Source organism: Xyrauchen texanus, chromosome 45 (genome assembly GCF_025860055.1).
Source record: "Xyrauchen texanus isolate HMW12.3.18 chromosome 45, RBS_HiC_50CHRs, whole genome shotgun sequence".
In the NCBI taxonomy this organism is placed as follows: Eukaryota; Metazoa; Chordata; class Actinopteri; order Cypriniformes; family Catostomidae; genus Xyrauchen; species Xyrauchen texanus.
In genome coordinates, this window is record NC_068320.1 from 22,101,993 (window position 1) to 22,119,096 (window position 17,104).

The 17,104-nt window shown below is 37.3% G+C and overlaps 2 protein-coding genes across 2 annotated transcripts in view; one reads left to right on the forward strand and one right to left on the reverse strand.

Annotated features, from left to right (window-relative positions):
- Positions 1-1,648: 1,648 nt before the first annotated feature.
- phyh (phytanoyl-CoA 2-hydroxylase) lies at positions 1,649-12,692 on the reverse strand. The gene is given in 16 exon segments (XM_052118596.1): positions 1,649-2,362; positions 2,567-2,701; positions 3,041-3,060; positions 3,063-3,156; positions 3,266-3,447; positions 3,859-3,940; positions 4,053-4,102; positions 4,105-4,178; positions 4,479-4,590; positions 5,174-5,228; positions 6,821-7,039; positions 7,534-7,617; positions 7,619-7,715; positions 7,717-7,785; positions 10,928-10,987; positions 12,403-12,692. Coding segments are annotated over 16 exon segments (1,677 nt in total). The 3' UTR covers positions 1,649-2,308.
- cdk17 (cyclin-dependent kinase 17) overlaps positions 9,833-17,104 on the forward strand; it is a 78,249-nt gene continuing 70,977 nt past the window's right edge. Inside the window, exon 1 of the mRNA XM_052118203.1 lies at positions 9,833-10,102. The gene's annotated coding sequence lies outside the window, so the exon portion shown is untranslated. The remainder of the gene's footprint in view (positions 10,103-17,104) is intronic.

The following is a 17,104-nucleotide window of genomic DNA, read 5'->3' on the forward strand; positions in this document are numbered from 1 at the left end:
TCTATCTATCTATCTATCTATCTATCTATCTATCTATCTATCTATCTATCTATCTATCTATCTATCTATCTATCTATCTATCTATCTATCTATCTATCTATCTATCTATCTATCTATCTATCTGTCTGTCTATCTATCTATCTATCTATCTATCTATCTATCTATCTATCTGTCTGTCTGTCTATCTATCTATATATCTGTCTGTCTGTCTGTCTGTCTGTCTGTCTCTCTGTCTGTCTGTCTGTCTGTCTGTCTGTCTGCCTGCCTGCCTGCCTGCCAGCCTGTCTGTCTGTCTGTCTGCAAACTGTGTTTAAAGGAAGCGAAACTGAGAAGAGCAAAGTTTTGGATGTATTTTGTGCATTTAACTTGGCTTCTCTTCCTCTCACTAGAACAACTTGAATACTGAATCAAGAATTTGCACTTTCTGCGTTGGCTTGGCTATAGGGTGGGCATTTTTTTCATGCTGTGGTAAATGGATTCTTTTAAGTCTGGATACATTCCAGTTATTTCCTTCAGGTTCCAAGTCTGCATGAAGCAGACAGTCCAGGAAAGAGTAGCAACCCCTGCCGTTCTCCAATTCTCACAGTGTACATCTTAGACTGAAAAGTGTGTAAAATACTATTCATGCCATAAGATTATTTTTTCACAGAGGTTCCCCTATAAAAACAGACTCTCTGCTCTGGAGAATCACTCTTGCTCTAGTAAAGGCCCATGCAGAGTAGTATTAATTGTGCATCCTCCTCTAAAGATCAATTCAGTGTGAATTCAATGTCATCTTCAAATGTCAATAATGCAGGACCCAAATTCACTGCCCAATCTTGGCATTCTTCAGAATGAAATTCTGCATACAGTGCAGTATATATGTATGCCCACTATATGTGAAACAGAAGACATTATGCAAACATTGTTGCCACATGACCTCATTGCATTGCAAATTTACCTGGATTGCCATTCAATTATTGTCTTGGAAATAAAAATGTTTTTTTGTAAAATGTCTTTTGGCAATCTGTTGAATCAAAAAGGGTGACAAGCAGTCATGTAAATAGCCTAAATGGCCACATTAAGAGTACTTAACTTTTTTCTTCTGTTTTAAGCAATTAGATTTCAATTATGGCTGCCGTCTGGGCTCGTATGGTATTTATTATATTTAAATGTGTGTGTATGCAGAGAGAAATAACTAAGAATTCATGCCTAGTCTTAAAGTGCCAACTTATTTTGCTTTTAATCAGTTTGATCAAAGATTTGCTGATAGCTGGTAAATATATAAATAGATTCTGCCTTACGTGTTTTTGGCTCACGTCTACTAAATTGAGGCTGGTAACTTGTACTGGCAATGAAAACCAGAAACGCTTCAATATCGTTAATGTTCAAATGTGGTTGCCAAGTACCACATGAAACAATTGTGTTCAGCAGCATAAGATACAAAAGGACACACAATATTTATCATTAGCACATTACATTTATTTATTTTAGTACAACATGGAAAATATACATTTTATTTATAAATACTTTATCTACTATTGGTAATTTGTTAGCAAAATTACATTGTAGACAGAATTGTATAATTTGTTCATAACCCAAAAGGCAGGTGTTTTTGTTGTTAAAGCAAAGTTACTTTTACTGTACTGTCATAATGTTTAATGATGGAAGAATGATGGAACTTGATCTAAAAACACATTCATTTTTTTATATTGTACACTTGACATCAAAACCATTTGCCTCTCATTACTTCGCCCCTCATGCTTTCAAAACCTTCATTTCCATCTCAGAGAGCTGGATCTGTACTCGATTAAGAGAATTATTACACAACATCCAACAAAATGTAAGACATCTCGGATGGGATTTCATAAAATAAGAGCTGCGTTACTATATTATACCTTCCGAAGCATTCATAGTTTACTTGACATCTGATCAAAGTACTAAAACATCTTTAGCAGTAAACTCACTAATTATTTGCAGCAAGCAGTCTCAAAAACCTTAGTTGTATCAATCAAATGTACTAGCATTCCTTACAATTACCATAGGGTTTGGCTTACATCTATTAATGCCAGCTTTTCAATGTCTGGTGTTCATTATTACTGCTAAATATGTATCAGGACTAACACTCCCAGGCATGGAAGGCAATTCAACATGTGTATCGATTTATTCCGACAGTGCCACCTGATGATCAGTGTTTGTACTTTTAGTGAGTTTGTGATTATCAGGAAATCATCAAATAATTAACAAAGAGCTGTGAGCTGTTAATTGTTCCAGTTAAGTGGAGCTGTCCTGTCTCAAAGTCAGGCAGATGTTACGGTGACACACCAAATCACAGTGACGTTCTGTCTCCTTGAACCAGGCGTCCACGCAAAGCCCAGGTGTCCTGTATATAGAGCACACAAATACATATGGAATACAATTAGGGATGTGAATGTTAAGAAATGTAACAATTCTGGTTCCTTAACTATTCATTTAGTATTGAGGTCAGCCTCAGTCACCATTCAATTTCATATCACGGAAAAAAGAACTGTCACTTTAAGGGATTAGAGAGCGATAAAACCCTACAAAGATGTTTTTCTAAACACACCTGAAATGTGACCACAGTATGAGCGCCTATCCTCTTGGCTGCAAGTTCCTTCACTTCATTGCTGATGTTCTCCTGAGTTGTTCCATCCACATCAATGTAATAACAGTCAGCGCTGGCATAGTGACAAGCGATCGCCTGAAATAAACACACAAATTCACTGACCACCATGGCTCTCTGGAACACTTGATTCTGAATGGTCAATCACAGCATACTACGGTCAAATATTTTAGAAATTACCTTAACTTTACAACTGAGAACTTTCATTGTCAGACAACCATTTCATACAAAGCTATGTTAGTTTAAACTCAAATAAATATATAATGTCCATTTATTTATTTGATGAGTACCCATCCAATAAGCGAGATAATGTAGTTGGTTAATGCTAGTTAATATTGCAAAATAATCCCCTTCGGGGTGCCCTTACATAGTGAAGCTCAACAAAACTATCTAGTGAGTGTTGCGCACAATACGTACCTTTCTGAACCCCTCAGTTCAGAAAACACAGTATCCCCTTTCTCCATATCTAAATGCACTCTGGAATGGCTTGGGTCATAATTACGAACCCCATGATACATTTTATTTATTCCACCCTGGTAGGAAATGATGGGAAAAACTGAGATCAAATGATCATTGATTGAACTTCCATCCGCATGTTGACCATCTGAGGAATGTAACCATGCTCTCCTTGGTCTCTCTCACCTCCCAATCTGGGTAGTCGTGTTCATGCAGAGTGCCTTTGTGTGAGCCGGGCAGTACCACTAGACAGCCATTTTGCCGGTGCACTTTCTCCATTGCGGTCCAAGAACACACTATGCGGTCTGCGGGACGGAAAGGGAAGTAGTGTAGATCCTGGTGCATGGGATGGCGAGATGTCTTCTTACCTAGGAAATATAGAATGATGGAGAACTTATTTGTTTGTATTTTAGATATGTCCTTTGCAGTTGCTGTTCGTACACATTTGTGGATTAGATGTGGGCATTTTATGTAGATCAATTTGATCTGTTGATGATAAATTTCATGATATACAATTTTTATGAAATAAGTGAATCAATTATTGGGGAAAAAAACATGGGTTTTATATATATATAATGTAAACTGCTATTATATTGAAACAGATTTATAAAAATAAATGTAAATCACCAAAGAAATATTTTATTCATAATTCTATTTATCAGGTATCTATCCTAATAAAAATACTAAAACTATTACTATTTAAGCGTTTGATTTGAATCGGAAGTGAACATCTCAACAGGGATCTTCATCCAGGAACATGTCACGTCATGTGTTTATACCTGTGTCAGGTGGCTTGTTGATGAGCATGGTGTGCATGGCCATGATGTTTGGTCCGGTGAAACACTTTACATACTTCAGGATCTGGGAGAGACACAGTCAAATAAACATATAAAGATTCATTATTGGATTCTCATGTTTCAGGATAAAACGTGCAGTGGTAGTGTTGTTGTACTAGTGAGTACACTGTGTCTACCTGGGGTAAAGTGCAGTACCGGAAAAGTTCTGGATCTTCCTGGAAGTCTTAGCAATGGATACATCTTTCATGACCACCAAACCAGGCACCTTCACCTCTCTCTTACATATGCGCTCAAATGCCTTCCTGTGAAACACATAAACACAGTTATGTAGCCTATGTGTAAAGTAGAGCATTGCTTTGTATAAACCTATGGTCAGAGGATTCAGTTAATGATTAACTCTGAATTAACTCTAACAGTGAGACGTTGAATGGTGATCTTGTGTTTACTTAATTCCAATTTCTTTCATTATAAAAAACAACAATCTAAAATCTATTTGCATAAACCTTAATAGTCATAATTGAACTGTTTTAAATGTGTCACATGAAGATGGGTGTACTAATCTGATAAATACATTTGTGCATTTGTGTTTTGTTCTATCTTGCCTGAATCGTTCAATGTGTTCATCCGATACCAGGTTTGGAACAAGAATGAATCCATCCTCTTCATAAGCGATTCTCTGTTCTGGGCTCAGCACATCCGTGTCAAAAGTGGCATCTTCCAAAACATAGCTGTATTCAAAATGAATGTTCTATTTAATAGCTTCTCTTCTATATTTAAAGAGTAATACAATTATGAAACAATTAACAATTCATGATACAGCTAAAACAATTTAGTCAAACATAACATTCAAAAATATATATATAAAAAAGGGGCCATCAGATATTAACTGTATAATATTACAACATAAAAGCAACTTGTCCCAATCTGACATTTCTGGGGGAAGAAAACACACACAAAAACTGCAACTTCTTTGTTGTATCTACCTTCAATGGTGACTTTTGCCATAATGTATGCTTTTTAGTTTTATTGTGCTACCTTGTTTACCCTACAGCTATTGCAAAATTATTATACAGTAACAATGACATTTTGTTTGGAGGATGGAAAGTTTTGATCCAGCCAATTCAAATAACAACTGATAGAGAAAACAAGTGTTTATAATTGGACTTATAGTTACTGAGATAAAGCCCTTGTGACAACTTCCCCGTGTGACACACACACACGGCAATATATAAGATGAATGTAGCACATTTTCGACGTATATGATAACCAAAGAAAAGTATATTAAAATATGACTTACTGCAGGCTTGAGGATGGTGATAGGACACATTTTGGGCAGAGGTGAAGGCCGCACGCTGAATCGGACGTGTTAAAGTTCATGATACAGAAACGGACATCTTATTCCAGTACGGATTCAACGGTCTTTATGGTGAACGAAGAGTAGTTACGTTGAACTGAACTGCTGAGTTCCCTCTCGATTATGGTTCATTCAACATTGCGTCAGCTGACGCTATGGGGAATTCCTTCTCGGACAACCTATTGAAGCCCTTATGCCATAGCCAATCCGCTGATTGGCAGTGGTGTTTTAACCACACCCACCTAGGCGCTGTCAATAAGCCAATATAAGCAGGTGTTAAAACACAATTTCAGTGTGTTGAATGCAGTAGAAATGGGCAGGAGTTAAGACCTGAGCGACTTTGACAAGGGCCAAATGTTTATGGCCAGACGACTGGGACAGAGCATCTCTGAAACGGCAAGGTTAGCAGTGGTGACTACCTACCGACAGATTTGTAGAAGAACATCTCAGATCTGTTGGTCCATAAAATGCATGTGAATGGTGACCGGGCCTTTGAAGCTCCAAAATCACATAAAGGCAGCGTAAAATTAATCCACACGACTGCAATTGTTAAATTCATATCTTCAGTAGTGATCAGATAAGTGTGGGTGAGAAACCACTCTTCTCCACTTCTCCACTGTCACGTTCACATTCTTTCGCATTTTGAAAGTGAAAGTGGATAAGTAGTGGTTATGGGGGAGAACAAACCAAAATGTAACTTATTTTTCACTGTACTTCTTTTCATTTCTGTCTCTAGGCACAATCATGATTTCAAGCTCAATTACTCTTCCTAGTGCTTGATGGGTAGAGTTCTAGGATAGAATTATAGGAAGTGTAATCGAGCTTGACATCATGGAAAATGGAAAAATGTACAGTGAAAAAGGTGTTATATTTTGGTCTGTTCTCATCCAAAACCATCTGGATCACTTCAGATGTCATTGTTTAAACCACTGGACTCTTATGGATTACTTTTATGCTGACCGAATCTCAATGATTTGACCAGGCTTTGATTTAGAGGGGTGTTATGTTCATACGTTCATTCAGTTCATAAAGAACACATAGGCACAATGTCATGCTTCTCTGAAGATTTTCATATTGAAAATATAAAACATAAGCATTAACATTTTGTTATGAGTAACTAATTAGTAGTTATTTGAATTTATCTATAGTTCATTATATTTCTCAAAAAGGCAAATAAAATTCTGTAATTATTGATTACCAAATAGTGAACTACCACCGTATTCAGTTCACTATCTTCTGATTAGTTTATCATGTTTCCATATTAGTTAAGAATAGAGACTGAAGTGTTAATGTAGTACTAATTTGTTCTGCTTTAATTCCTGCATCGCTACCTATTAATAATGGAAAAGTATTTTAAAGTGTTACCCAGTTTTCTATCAATAAAACTTGCATTTTTAAATGATTTTATTGACTAGTCTTAAAAGTAATCAAATTCATCAATCAATTTTATTTTAATGAAATATGTTATTACTCAGACATGGTTTACAACACTGGAATATCCTGTAAACAACAGCCATCAACCACTTAAGATGTGAAGAAGAAATCATTTTCATTTTGCATCTGCGTACAGAATAAAGTATTAGCCTTCACCACTTTTTCAGCTGTGTAGTGCTTCTCAGGATGACCGTTCATATTCTCTAACCTCCAAGTGCAGTAGGCATTGGTTGGAGGGATGATCAGATTGTTAGCCAGCCATACCCAGAGTCTAGAGCAGGGCAAAAGACCCACAGCAAAGTAAAGTGACATCAGCTCTCTGTATAATGACAGATAATTACTCATAGCTGGAGTTTCCTGAATAGCAGGTTCACCCTGTTCAAATGAGAGTATAAAGAATTGTAACCCTTTATAGAAATGTAAAGTAAATACAAATACAAAATGTTATGTATATATACAGTATGTGCAGTATATATAATGCTATATGATATATATAAAATGTCAATGTTTACATTTTAACAGTTAAAGTAATGCAAAAGTTCACACAAACTAACAAAGAACAGTACATCCACAGAATGTATTGGGTTAGTGTTCATTTTTGACATAGACCTACTGATAGCCTACATTTGTAACATTACAATAATGTATAAATTAACATTAGTTGATGCATTCTAAATTAACTTGAACAACAATTTTTATATATAATTTATCAAATAAAAAATATAAAGGTAAATAAATTATTTAAGAATCATAGTTCATTGTTAGTGCATGATACCTAATGCATTAACTAATGTTAATGTATAGAACATTTCAAAGCCTAACCATTTTCAGCTATTTTATTTATTTATATCTTAGTTTTTTGTTAAAACCTTGAAAAAGTATTGATTGAGCATTAAGTCTGCAAAACTTTTGTAAACTGAGTCTCTGCCTTTCATAACGTCCCTCAATTAATCTAATTTTAGACTTGATTACTTTTTCACAAATGTTCTTCAACATCTTGGTCACTTTGAGTAGATAGCTGATGTCTTGTATGGTGAAGTTGGCATATCGCTGCCTGAAGACTGCCACTTTCTATTTGTCTCAGGAAGTCCACCCCAGGTGTCTCATTGGCAATGTCTTTAAACTGTAACTGGAGCAGCAACAGTTTCAACAAAATTCACTGAGAACCTATCACTGAAAATACGGAGTAAAGACACAGAAAGACTGCAGTCTTCGTGTTTCTTGGGTCATGGAGTGTCCTTGTCATTAACTCTTTTCTCTAACTCTAACACTACAGTTTTTATAATGAACCAGTCCTTTTATTGTAATAGTTTATTAGCTAATACAGAATTGTTTCAATGGGTGCTGATGGTAACTTCTGTGTTCAATGTATCTAAATGAACAATAATTCTGCATTTGCGAAACGCAATTTTAAGAAAACAGTGTGCTCATGTTGAAACTTACAAGCTTCCTTGTCACCTGCCTGAAAATTTGAACATAATGTACAAGTTGGCTATTTGGTATGGTCTTGCATGATGTTGTTTGCATAAACTCGTACGACTTCATCAAGTGCAGATTGCTGGATGTCTATTACGGAAGTGTGCAAGAGTTCCAAGCACAAGGACATAAATAAGGATATACTTATTAATATTATGCCTTTACCCAAACCCCTTATCTAAACTCAACCAATCAGTAGAGTGTGTAAATATGATAGGAAGCGTGTGTGACAGAAGCAAGTAATTGTGACATATTATATGAACGATGTCCAGCGACGTCATTGGCTGTAGTGTATCGAGTGCAGTCGCACGATATCATACGAATTAGCCAAATTTAGAAAAGTTGTACGAATCCTGACGATTTCGCTGTGAGAATGTGTTGCGAATTCATAACAGACAATAATAATTTGGATTACCTGTGATTTTAAATTTTTTTGTTTTGAGGGCCCTATTATTCTAAGGTACTTCAATGAATACAATGGCATTACTGAGGTACACGGTTTTATTTTATTTTGATTACTTTTTGATATTATGTTTTTTTCATGAGTTAAGTAATGACCTCAAGCATTCTGGTGCCTTATTGAAAAATGTATGACATAGAGCAAATGTATGACTTTCACAGCCTGATTCCATAAAAGAAGCTTTATAAGTTCCACAAACAACTTTTTTTATTTCAAATTGCTTTAAAAATTTTTTTTTGGGAAAACCATCTATGTACTAACCCTTAAACACATACCCGTGGTCTTTAGTGACCCGGGACCTCATCCATTTTTTTGGAGATATATCCACACCTTTTTAAGATTTCTCAATCTCTCTCTTATAAATTATGTAACACACACACACACACACACACACACACACACACACACACACACACACACACACACACACACACACACATGTTGTGTTTCCATGTTTTATGGGGACTTTCCATAGACATAATGGTTTTTATACAGTACAAACTTTATATTCTATCCCCTAAACCTAACCCTACCCCTAAACCTAACCCTCACAGAAAACTTTCTGCATTTTTACATTTTCAAAAAACATAATTTAGTATGATTTATAAGCTGTTTTCCTCATGGGGACCGACAAAATGTCCCCACAAGGTCAAACATTTCGGGTTTTACTATCCTTATGGGGACATTTGGTCCCCACAAAGTGATAAATACACGCTCACACACACACACACACACACACACACACAAAACGTGAAATGAATGAATACTGTTCTAGATTTGTCCTGTTTTGTTGCACTTTCTCTTTGATATATGAAAAATAAAACATAAAAATATATTTGATTCTATTCTTTTATAATTGTCTTTATTTAGAACATTAGACACCAGCTGTGCATTTTGTAGATACATTTTTGAAAGATATAATAGTGCCTGGTCTCTAAAAATCCGAATATTTAAGAGTGTTTGGTGAAATTCCCATGCATTTAAAGGTTAAAAACATAAAGCAATCGAGAAATTAGTCAACAGAATTGGCTCAGGCTGTGTTATCCACTGTCCAACACCGGCACCCCAAGAAAAGATGTTTCATAGCACCTTTTTTTAATTTATTTTTTTACTGCAGATGGAGCTCTATGTCAATTTATAGACCAGTGCAATGCTCGAATAATTGTGCAAGGAGGTTTTTCCTCTTCCTCCGATGGCACCCCTAGGCGGAGGCGTCAGTAGACGGGCAGCAGCAGCAGCAGTAGCACCCCTCCTGGTCTAAATCAACATACGCTCATAGGAAACGATTGCCAAAGCGAACCAACAACCGCAGCTCCTCCGTGAGCTTCTCGACCCGTTCCAGTGAGGATTTCGGCATAAGTTTGAACGCTATAAATCGGGAGAGAGTGTGTTTTTTTTTTTATTAGAAAGGCGACTTGTATTTTTGTCGAAGAGACGGCATCCGGCCTCAGAGAAGCAGGCGAGGGCAGGGACTCGGGTCCAAACAACGCTAACCGTCTCTGGTGAGTGTGAATATCGCTATGTTTGTCAAGCAAAAGGTAGACGTTACGCTCTAATGGAACGTTCCAAAGAAACAATGTAACATGCGAAAGATACGTTGTTGTAACATTCGAATGAAACACTGTAGTGTTCAAACGATACATTGGAACATTGGAAGTTACAGAGACACAGTTCTAATTTATATTGTTGAATGACTCTGTTGTTCCGTAACAACACCGAGTTCGGAAGAGACAATGTAATGTTTGTCATTTATGTTTACAAATCACTTTGCAGTTCAGCAAACAAAATCGAGCTCTGTCAAGCGGTTGGTCCACTAATCTGTTTTAAATGTGTTTATTCGACTGCTGTTGTATCCACACGAAGTATATGTCATGTTTACGTTGTTTAGTTATAAAATGAAAGCAAAGCCGTTGGTTTGAAGTGTTGTTTATATAAGGTTTGACCGAGTTAGTAGCGAATTCCACCTCCTGGTAGAAAAACTACCCAGTACTGCGGTGAAGTTGTTTTTATAGACATTCGATCCTTCATTTAACATTAATTATTATGTAATTGCAAAATAGTGGCGGTTCATTCTGTGTCTCGTTCAGATAACACTGTAAATCATAATAGCAAAAGTAATAATGATGTTTTTTGATAAATGTAATTGTTTAAGGATCAAAAGTGAAAAACGCACAACAGCAATCACAACTAGGGCAATCCAAGTTAGGGAGTGTCTCAAAAGTGCAAACGCACAAATATCAGTTAATATCACATTATTCCATGACTATCACATTATTCCACGACTACATTAAAACGTGGTTCTTTATGTGTATTTTGGTAAACAAATTTTGTTTTTATATATATATATATATAAATCTTTTTTCTTATGATTTATATAACTGTTATAACTATTCAATTTAAACTGAATGCTTTAATAAAATACATCTAGTTAATATTCTGGCTTTTTTACCTAATGATCTTACATCACCTGCAATGTATTTCTACAGACCTGCTACATATCTTACACAGCTCTGATTGTGAAAATACGTTTATTTATCTGGAATTTATAAAATACTAAAATGACTCATGGCAAAGCACTTGCACTAGGCCACATCTCAGCCTGCGTTGCTGCTATAAAATATGCATTAATCAACAATTTTAATACCAAGTGACCATAACTTGTATTTTGGATGATGTCTGATGTGAACCCACACTCTTGGTGTTGCCAAGACCCTGCTCTATCCATTGAGCTACAGGACTTACTCCAAATGACCTAGAAGGCTTACATGGCATCCGGATTGCTAACACAACTAAAACGTCAGTCATTAATACCATTGTATGCTCATGTGAAACCCTTAATATTGTTCTAGTTCCATGTTACACAAAAGTTACATACATGCAAGTTATGTTGCTGAATATCCAAGCAGATTTTTTCCATTCAATGAAAGCAGATGCTGGTGGATGTCATGCTCCAAACAAAAAGCAAAAGAGTAATACACAGCTTATAACTTGTGCTAAAGTCACTAAACCCATATAAGATATATTGATAAAAATTTAGGTTGTAATTAATTGGAAACCCAATGAAAACAAGTTTCCCTATGTTTAAAACTGTCTCATTCACATGAGTATCAATTGTTCCTTTTCGATTACGGTCTCTCAATATTGCATCACTGACGCTGTGGGAAATCCCTTTCTCAACAACCTAGTTGAAGCCCTTTGTACAATAACACCTATTCTAAAATTGGCTATGGTGTTTGAGCCCTGCCCCTTTAAGCATGCAGTTGGCCTATAAGTGGGTGCAAAACCACCATTTCCTCAGAATTCTTCTCCTTCAAGACAAGTTCATCTCTCGTCTTGACAAGCCCTTTCATCTCTGCTTCACCGGCAAGAAACACTCCACCAGCGGATGGGTTCTTCGCCCTCTGACGCAAGCAAGAGGACTTGTCGCCTTGACAGCACAGTGCCTGTAGTGAGACGATTGACCTCCTCCCCTGCAGTGTTCTGGCAGAGACATTTGTATCCTTTACTATTGCTATGATATATTGAGTACAGTGTAAATATATATGTAAATCTAAAAGAGTCGCTTGTGTGAAGCGCATCTTTGTAAAGATGTCGTTCCACAAGTGTTTTCTGTGTGAAAGACACATCCCGCCATCAGACAGGCATGAGATATGCATCTGCTGCCTGGGCCGCACCCACACTGAAGTGGCTCTCATGGAGACAGACTGCCCTCATTGTGATGACATTAGTCTCAGGACTCTCTGCTCTAGAATCCTCATTCTGAGGGGCAGTTACACCTCCCGTGCCCCCCACCACCACCTACCTCCTCTGTGACTCCCGAGGGACCACACGAGCGAGGAGGCATGGTGAGGATCTTGCATTGGCGCAAACCCAGCGAAAACCTTGGTCTCCCGATGCAGCATCCTCACCCCTGCAGTATGCACATGAGGATCTCCGACCCTCTGTCGGAGTGCATGGTCTTATAACATTTGGCTGATCTGATGATAGGGACGATGCCATGTCCACCGCAGCATCTATGGACGAGTGGTCAAGCCTGCCGGAAGACGTTGTCTCTTCTCCCTCTGGTGAGGGTGAAGAGTGTACACACACCATTTTGACTGAGCTGCTTTCTGTTCTCTCACGGGAGGTCAAGGAACTTCAGTTTACAGTGGTCTCCTCCAGTCAAGCCGGAAAGATCTCGTCTGGATGAATGGTTCCTACCGTCCGGCCGCAGTCAAATGACTGCTCCCTAAAGAGTAGTGCCATTTCCCCGAAGGTCCATGTGGAGCTCACAAAGACCCTACTCTGTGCACACTCAGGTTGGAGGAACTGCTTGTTTCATGTTGTTCGATTGGACAACATAACAGTAGTAGCTTACATAAATCTTCAGGGGGCGAAATCCGATTACTGCCAATGTTCAGCCTGACAAGGGGCCGCCTCCTTTGGAGCGAGCACTTCTTCCTTTCCTTACTTGCGACAAATGTCCCAGGCCACCTGAACTGCAGTGTAGATACAGTAGATTTGAAAATTAAAAAAATCATATTTCCAAAATCCAAGTCATGTAAGATGTGTGCCAGATGTTTGTGAAATGCATTACATGTGGTCTGACATCACAAGGAGTTATATAGATTTGAACATTTAACAAATTCCGTAAAAATACACAAAATCATATTTCAAAAATCCTAGTTGTGTAAGATGCGTTATAGGTGTTTGTAAATGTATAACAGGCGGTGTGACATCATCAGGTCATAAACAGGTTTTATTTTTGAAAATAATAAAACAAAATGAAAAAGTTTCCATTTCACACTTTAGAGACACTCCCTAACTTTGCCTGCCGGATGTCTAATGATTGTTTTAAAACAGTCTTTACCTCTACAGTCTTTACAGTCTATAAAACTACTTTACTACAGTTGACAGGCTTTGGTAGATTGTGCTGGCATGTCTCCACGAACACAATCATAATTTTACTGTAATGTTGTGTTGAATAAACATGAATGAAAAGCCCAAAAACACAGTCTGCTGTTCAGTTGAACCAGTTTGCATATATTTCCATGGACTACAAAGACTGTGTTGCCTCTTAATAGACAACTAGTTGTTTTTCATGTGAGCACATCAGTAACATTTTACAATAAGGTTGAATTTGTTAAGGTTTGTGAACTATGTTATATAACATGAACTAACAATGATCAATAATACATTTACATCACTTATTAATATTGGTTAATGATCATTTCAATGTATATTATTAAATGTTTTTACATTAAAAGTTGTATATGTTTACATTAGTTAATGCAAAATGAACTATCAATGAACAATTGCACATTTATAAAGTAACAGTAACAAAGATTAATAAATGCTGTAAAAATATTGTTGCAAAAGCTCAAATATCTCATCCAGACATTTCTCATGTCAAACCACAGGTGACCTCATAACACTGGGAATGTGTTAATGTGTTTAATGAATCGTTACATGGACAAATTTATCTTTGCTCTCCAGCAGAGCTAAGGGGTTGCACTATTATACTTTAATGTAGAGACCTTCAGCATGGTGCCAACTTCAAATGCTATCATTTATGCCCAGGACTTGTCTATTTTTGTGTGTCAAGCAAATGCAGTGGATAAAAATATGCATGCATTGAATGCCACAAGTAAGCATGCATGTATGCATGCATGGATATTAATGTGTGTGTTATGTGCGCCGTGTTTGGATGTGTGATAATGGGCTGGTGGCCAATGGAGGAGCTTGCCAGGAATGATGCCCATCTCTCAATCAGGAGCTCTTCAAATGGAAATAAGGGTGTGTTCCACAGCCTGGCATGCAGCTGCTGTGTGGATGACCCAAATCAGGAGCTCTGCATTGGCTGTTCTCATTGGCTTGGTCGCTCACTCATTTGGGAGGCTGTATGTAATGTGGCCCACATGGTGATGGACGAAATGTTGGGTATAGAGGTGGCATGCTTTGCATAGTATTATGTCTGTTTTGTGCATTTTAAAGGCATAGTTTCCAAAAAAGTGGATATCCTGTCATCATGTCTATACAGTATGTGCTCTAGTTATGCGTTTGGAGATGAAGTACAATGTAACATCAGGACAATTGGCCTGTCTCACCCAGATCAATCTCATGATACAGTGTCATGCTGTGAGAAAGGAGCAGGGTCACATGGCTTTTGTCGATTCTGGGTCTTTTGTAGTTGACAATCATTATTCTGGTGGATCATGCTGATTATGCATGCCCCATAAAAAAGGCAACACAAAAAAATGGCCTCGCTCGCTCTTTCTCACACGCACACACTTCACGCTTACTTTTTGTCTTCTTAATAAGTCTCTTCTGTAATGCCACAGTGCTGCGTAATAATTGTTTGATAGCGTGAAAATTAAACATGTTTGTTCCAGTTTAAATGCTGTGATTGGTTGAATTTAGAAGGCTTAGAGGTACTTTGGGGTTTTAGAATCTTAGAAAAGTTGTAAGCTTGGCAAATCTGAAATAGAAGAAATCTGAAATCCCTTAAAACAGGACATAGGGTTTAATTTTTGGTAGCCATACTAATAATGATGTTGGTAAAACAAATAATTTCTGAAGGAAGTGTAATTGGTGTTTGCCCTTAAAACTTGTAAACTTGCTGCCAAGCTGCTTGGGTGTTCTGGGTGATTGCGAGGGCATTGCAATCTGGTAGCAAAGGAATGTTTTCTAGGGCTTTGCTTATAGGGCTGGTTATTGAGATAGATTTCCCAATACGATTCCAATCCATATGGGTATATTTCAGTTATTAATAGGGACTAAAAATGGTTCAAGGAATGAAACCGAAAACAAACGTTTTTTTGTTGCTGTTTATGTAACCGAAAACAGGAACAAAGTCCCTTTCAATTGTTCTGGATTGAAAATTTTATTTTTAAATCCTTGTAACCAGTTAATAACTGGTTATTTTCATTCCGATAATTTTTTTTTAATAAAACCAAAGCCCAAAGGTTTTATCACAGTAAAATTTCGGTATTACACCACTTCCTGTTGCACCAAAAATGGGGCTTCACTCTTTTTAGTGCATGTGCTTTGATCCTGAAGGAAACCATGGCATTACTTGCTTCTTTGCTTAATTGCACGTTTTGGATGTAGCCTTCCATAACATCCTAAAGACCTTTTTGGCAACTATATATAACAACTACATATACAGGCACGATTAATCCAGATGCAAGGAAAAACGTTGAGGTAAACGGTACATTTCTCAGTTGTTTCAAAGTCTTCACTGAATTATTAACTAATATATTATTCTACCTTTAAACTCTTCAACAAGCTGCATAATTTGAGGTATCACTCATGTCTGAAGCCCAAATGGTCCGGGATGAGTAACATGCTGAAGTATAAACTTGGAGTTAGGGATTTTGAAATTAACCCAAGCTGTCTTTGTAACTGGGAGGATAAATGTTTCAAATATTTTAATTTCTATATTTACAATACACTAAACAGATAATGTGTTCATATTAATGGTACCACAGCAACAGTTGTTACAGAAGAAAGTAGAAAAGTCCCAAGCGCCTGAGAGTCTCGATACTACAGAGCTTATACTTTGTTTAGTTTTCCCATGTTATTCAAGTTAATGCTGCATACTTCCACTTTTCTTAGCATAACTGATTATCATTATGATGTAATAATACTCAGCAATACTTAATCTGCTCATTGAAATAATCATTGAACATTGGGAAGAAGATAATGCTAGAGAATCAAATTGAGTGTAAAAGTGAAAGTGAAAACAAAAAGTGGCCATCATTTTTTTTTTCCACTCTAGAGCAAAGCATTGATTTGGTCCCTTGGTTTTCTTGCAGAGAGATTATTTATGCTTTTATGCGTGTTTGCGGGTAGGTTAGAGAGAGGGAGGAAACACATTGTTGCAGGCTTTAATGTTACCTGAGCTGTGCAAGGCAAAGCTGCTACCTCTGAGGCAGTGGGTTCTGTTATATGAGAACTGATATCTCTTGTTCTCTCTACTTTGGGGTTCTTGTCCAATCAGTTGGTCAAAGGGGCATTTTGAGATGAAGATAATTTGTTGGAGAAAAGCTGAGGCACTATCCTGTATGAGCACATACACCGCTCTGATTGCACACCCACAGTGGCGTCTGCAGCTGTACCAACATGATCACACGGGAAGTCTGCATGTTGTTTCTGAGAGTTCCAGTACCCTACGATTGGCCACATTATGCTGACTCGCTGACAAGCGGCATCTCCCATCAGACATTTTTGCAACGGCACAAGCAAGTTTTTACCTTTTCTTGTGGCTTGACCAGAAGCATGATGCGTAAGAAGCATGGGAGACCTGGATTCAGATCCCGCATTAAAACGAGGAAGTAATCGTGTTCGCGTAATCCGTGATAAGCATTACTCGGAGGTTGCATTTCCTCTAACATAGGGGTGGCTGATATGACCAAAATCTTATATCGCGATATTGTTAAATAAAATTATCTGAAAAGTCAATAAAATTGGATTCGATATTAAGTCATATGTCACAATGTGTAATTTTGAGTAATCCAGTCAGT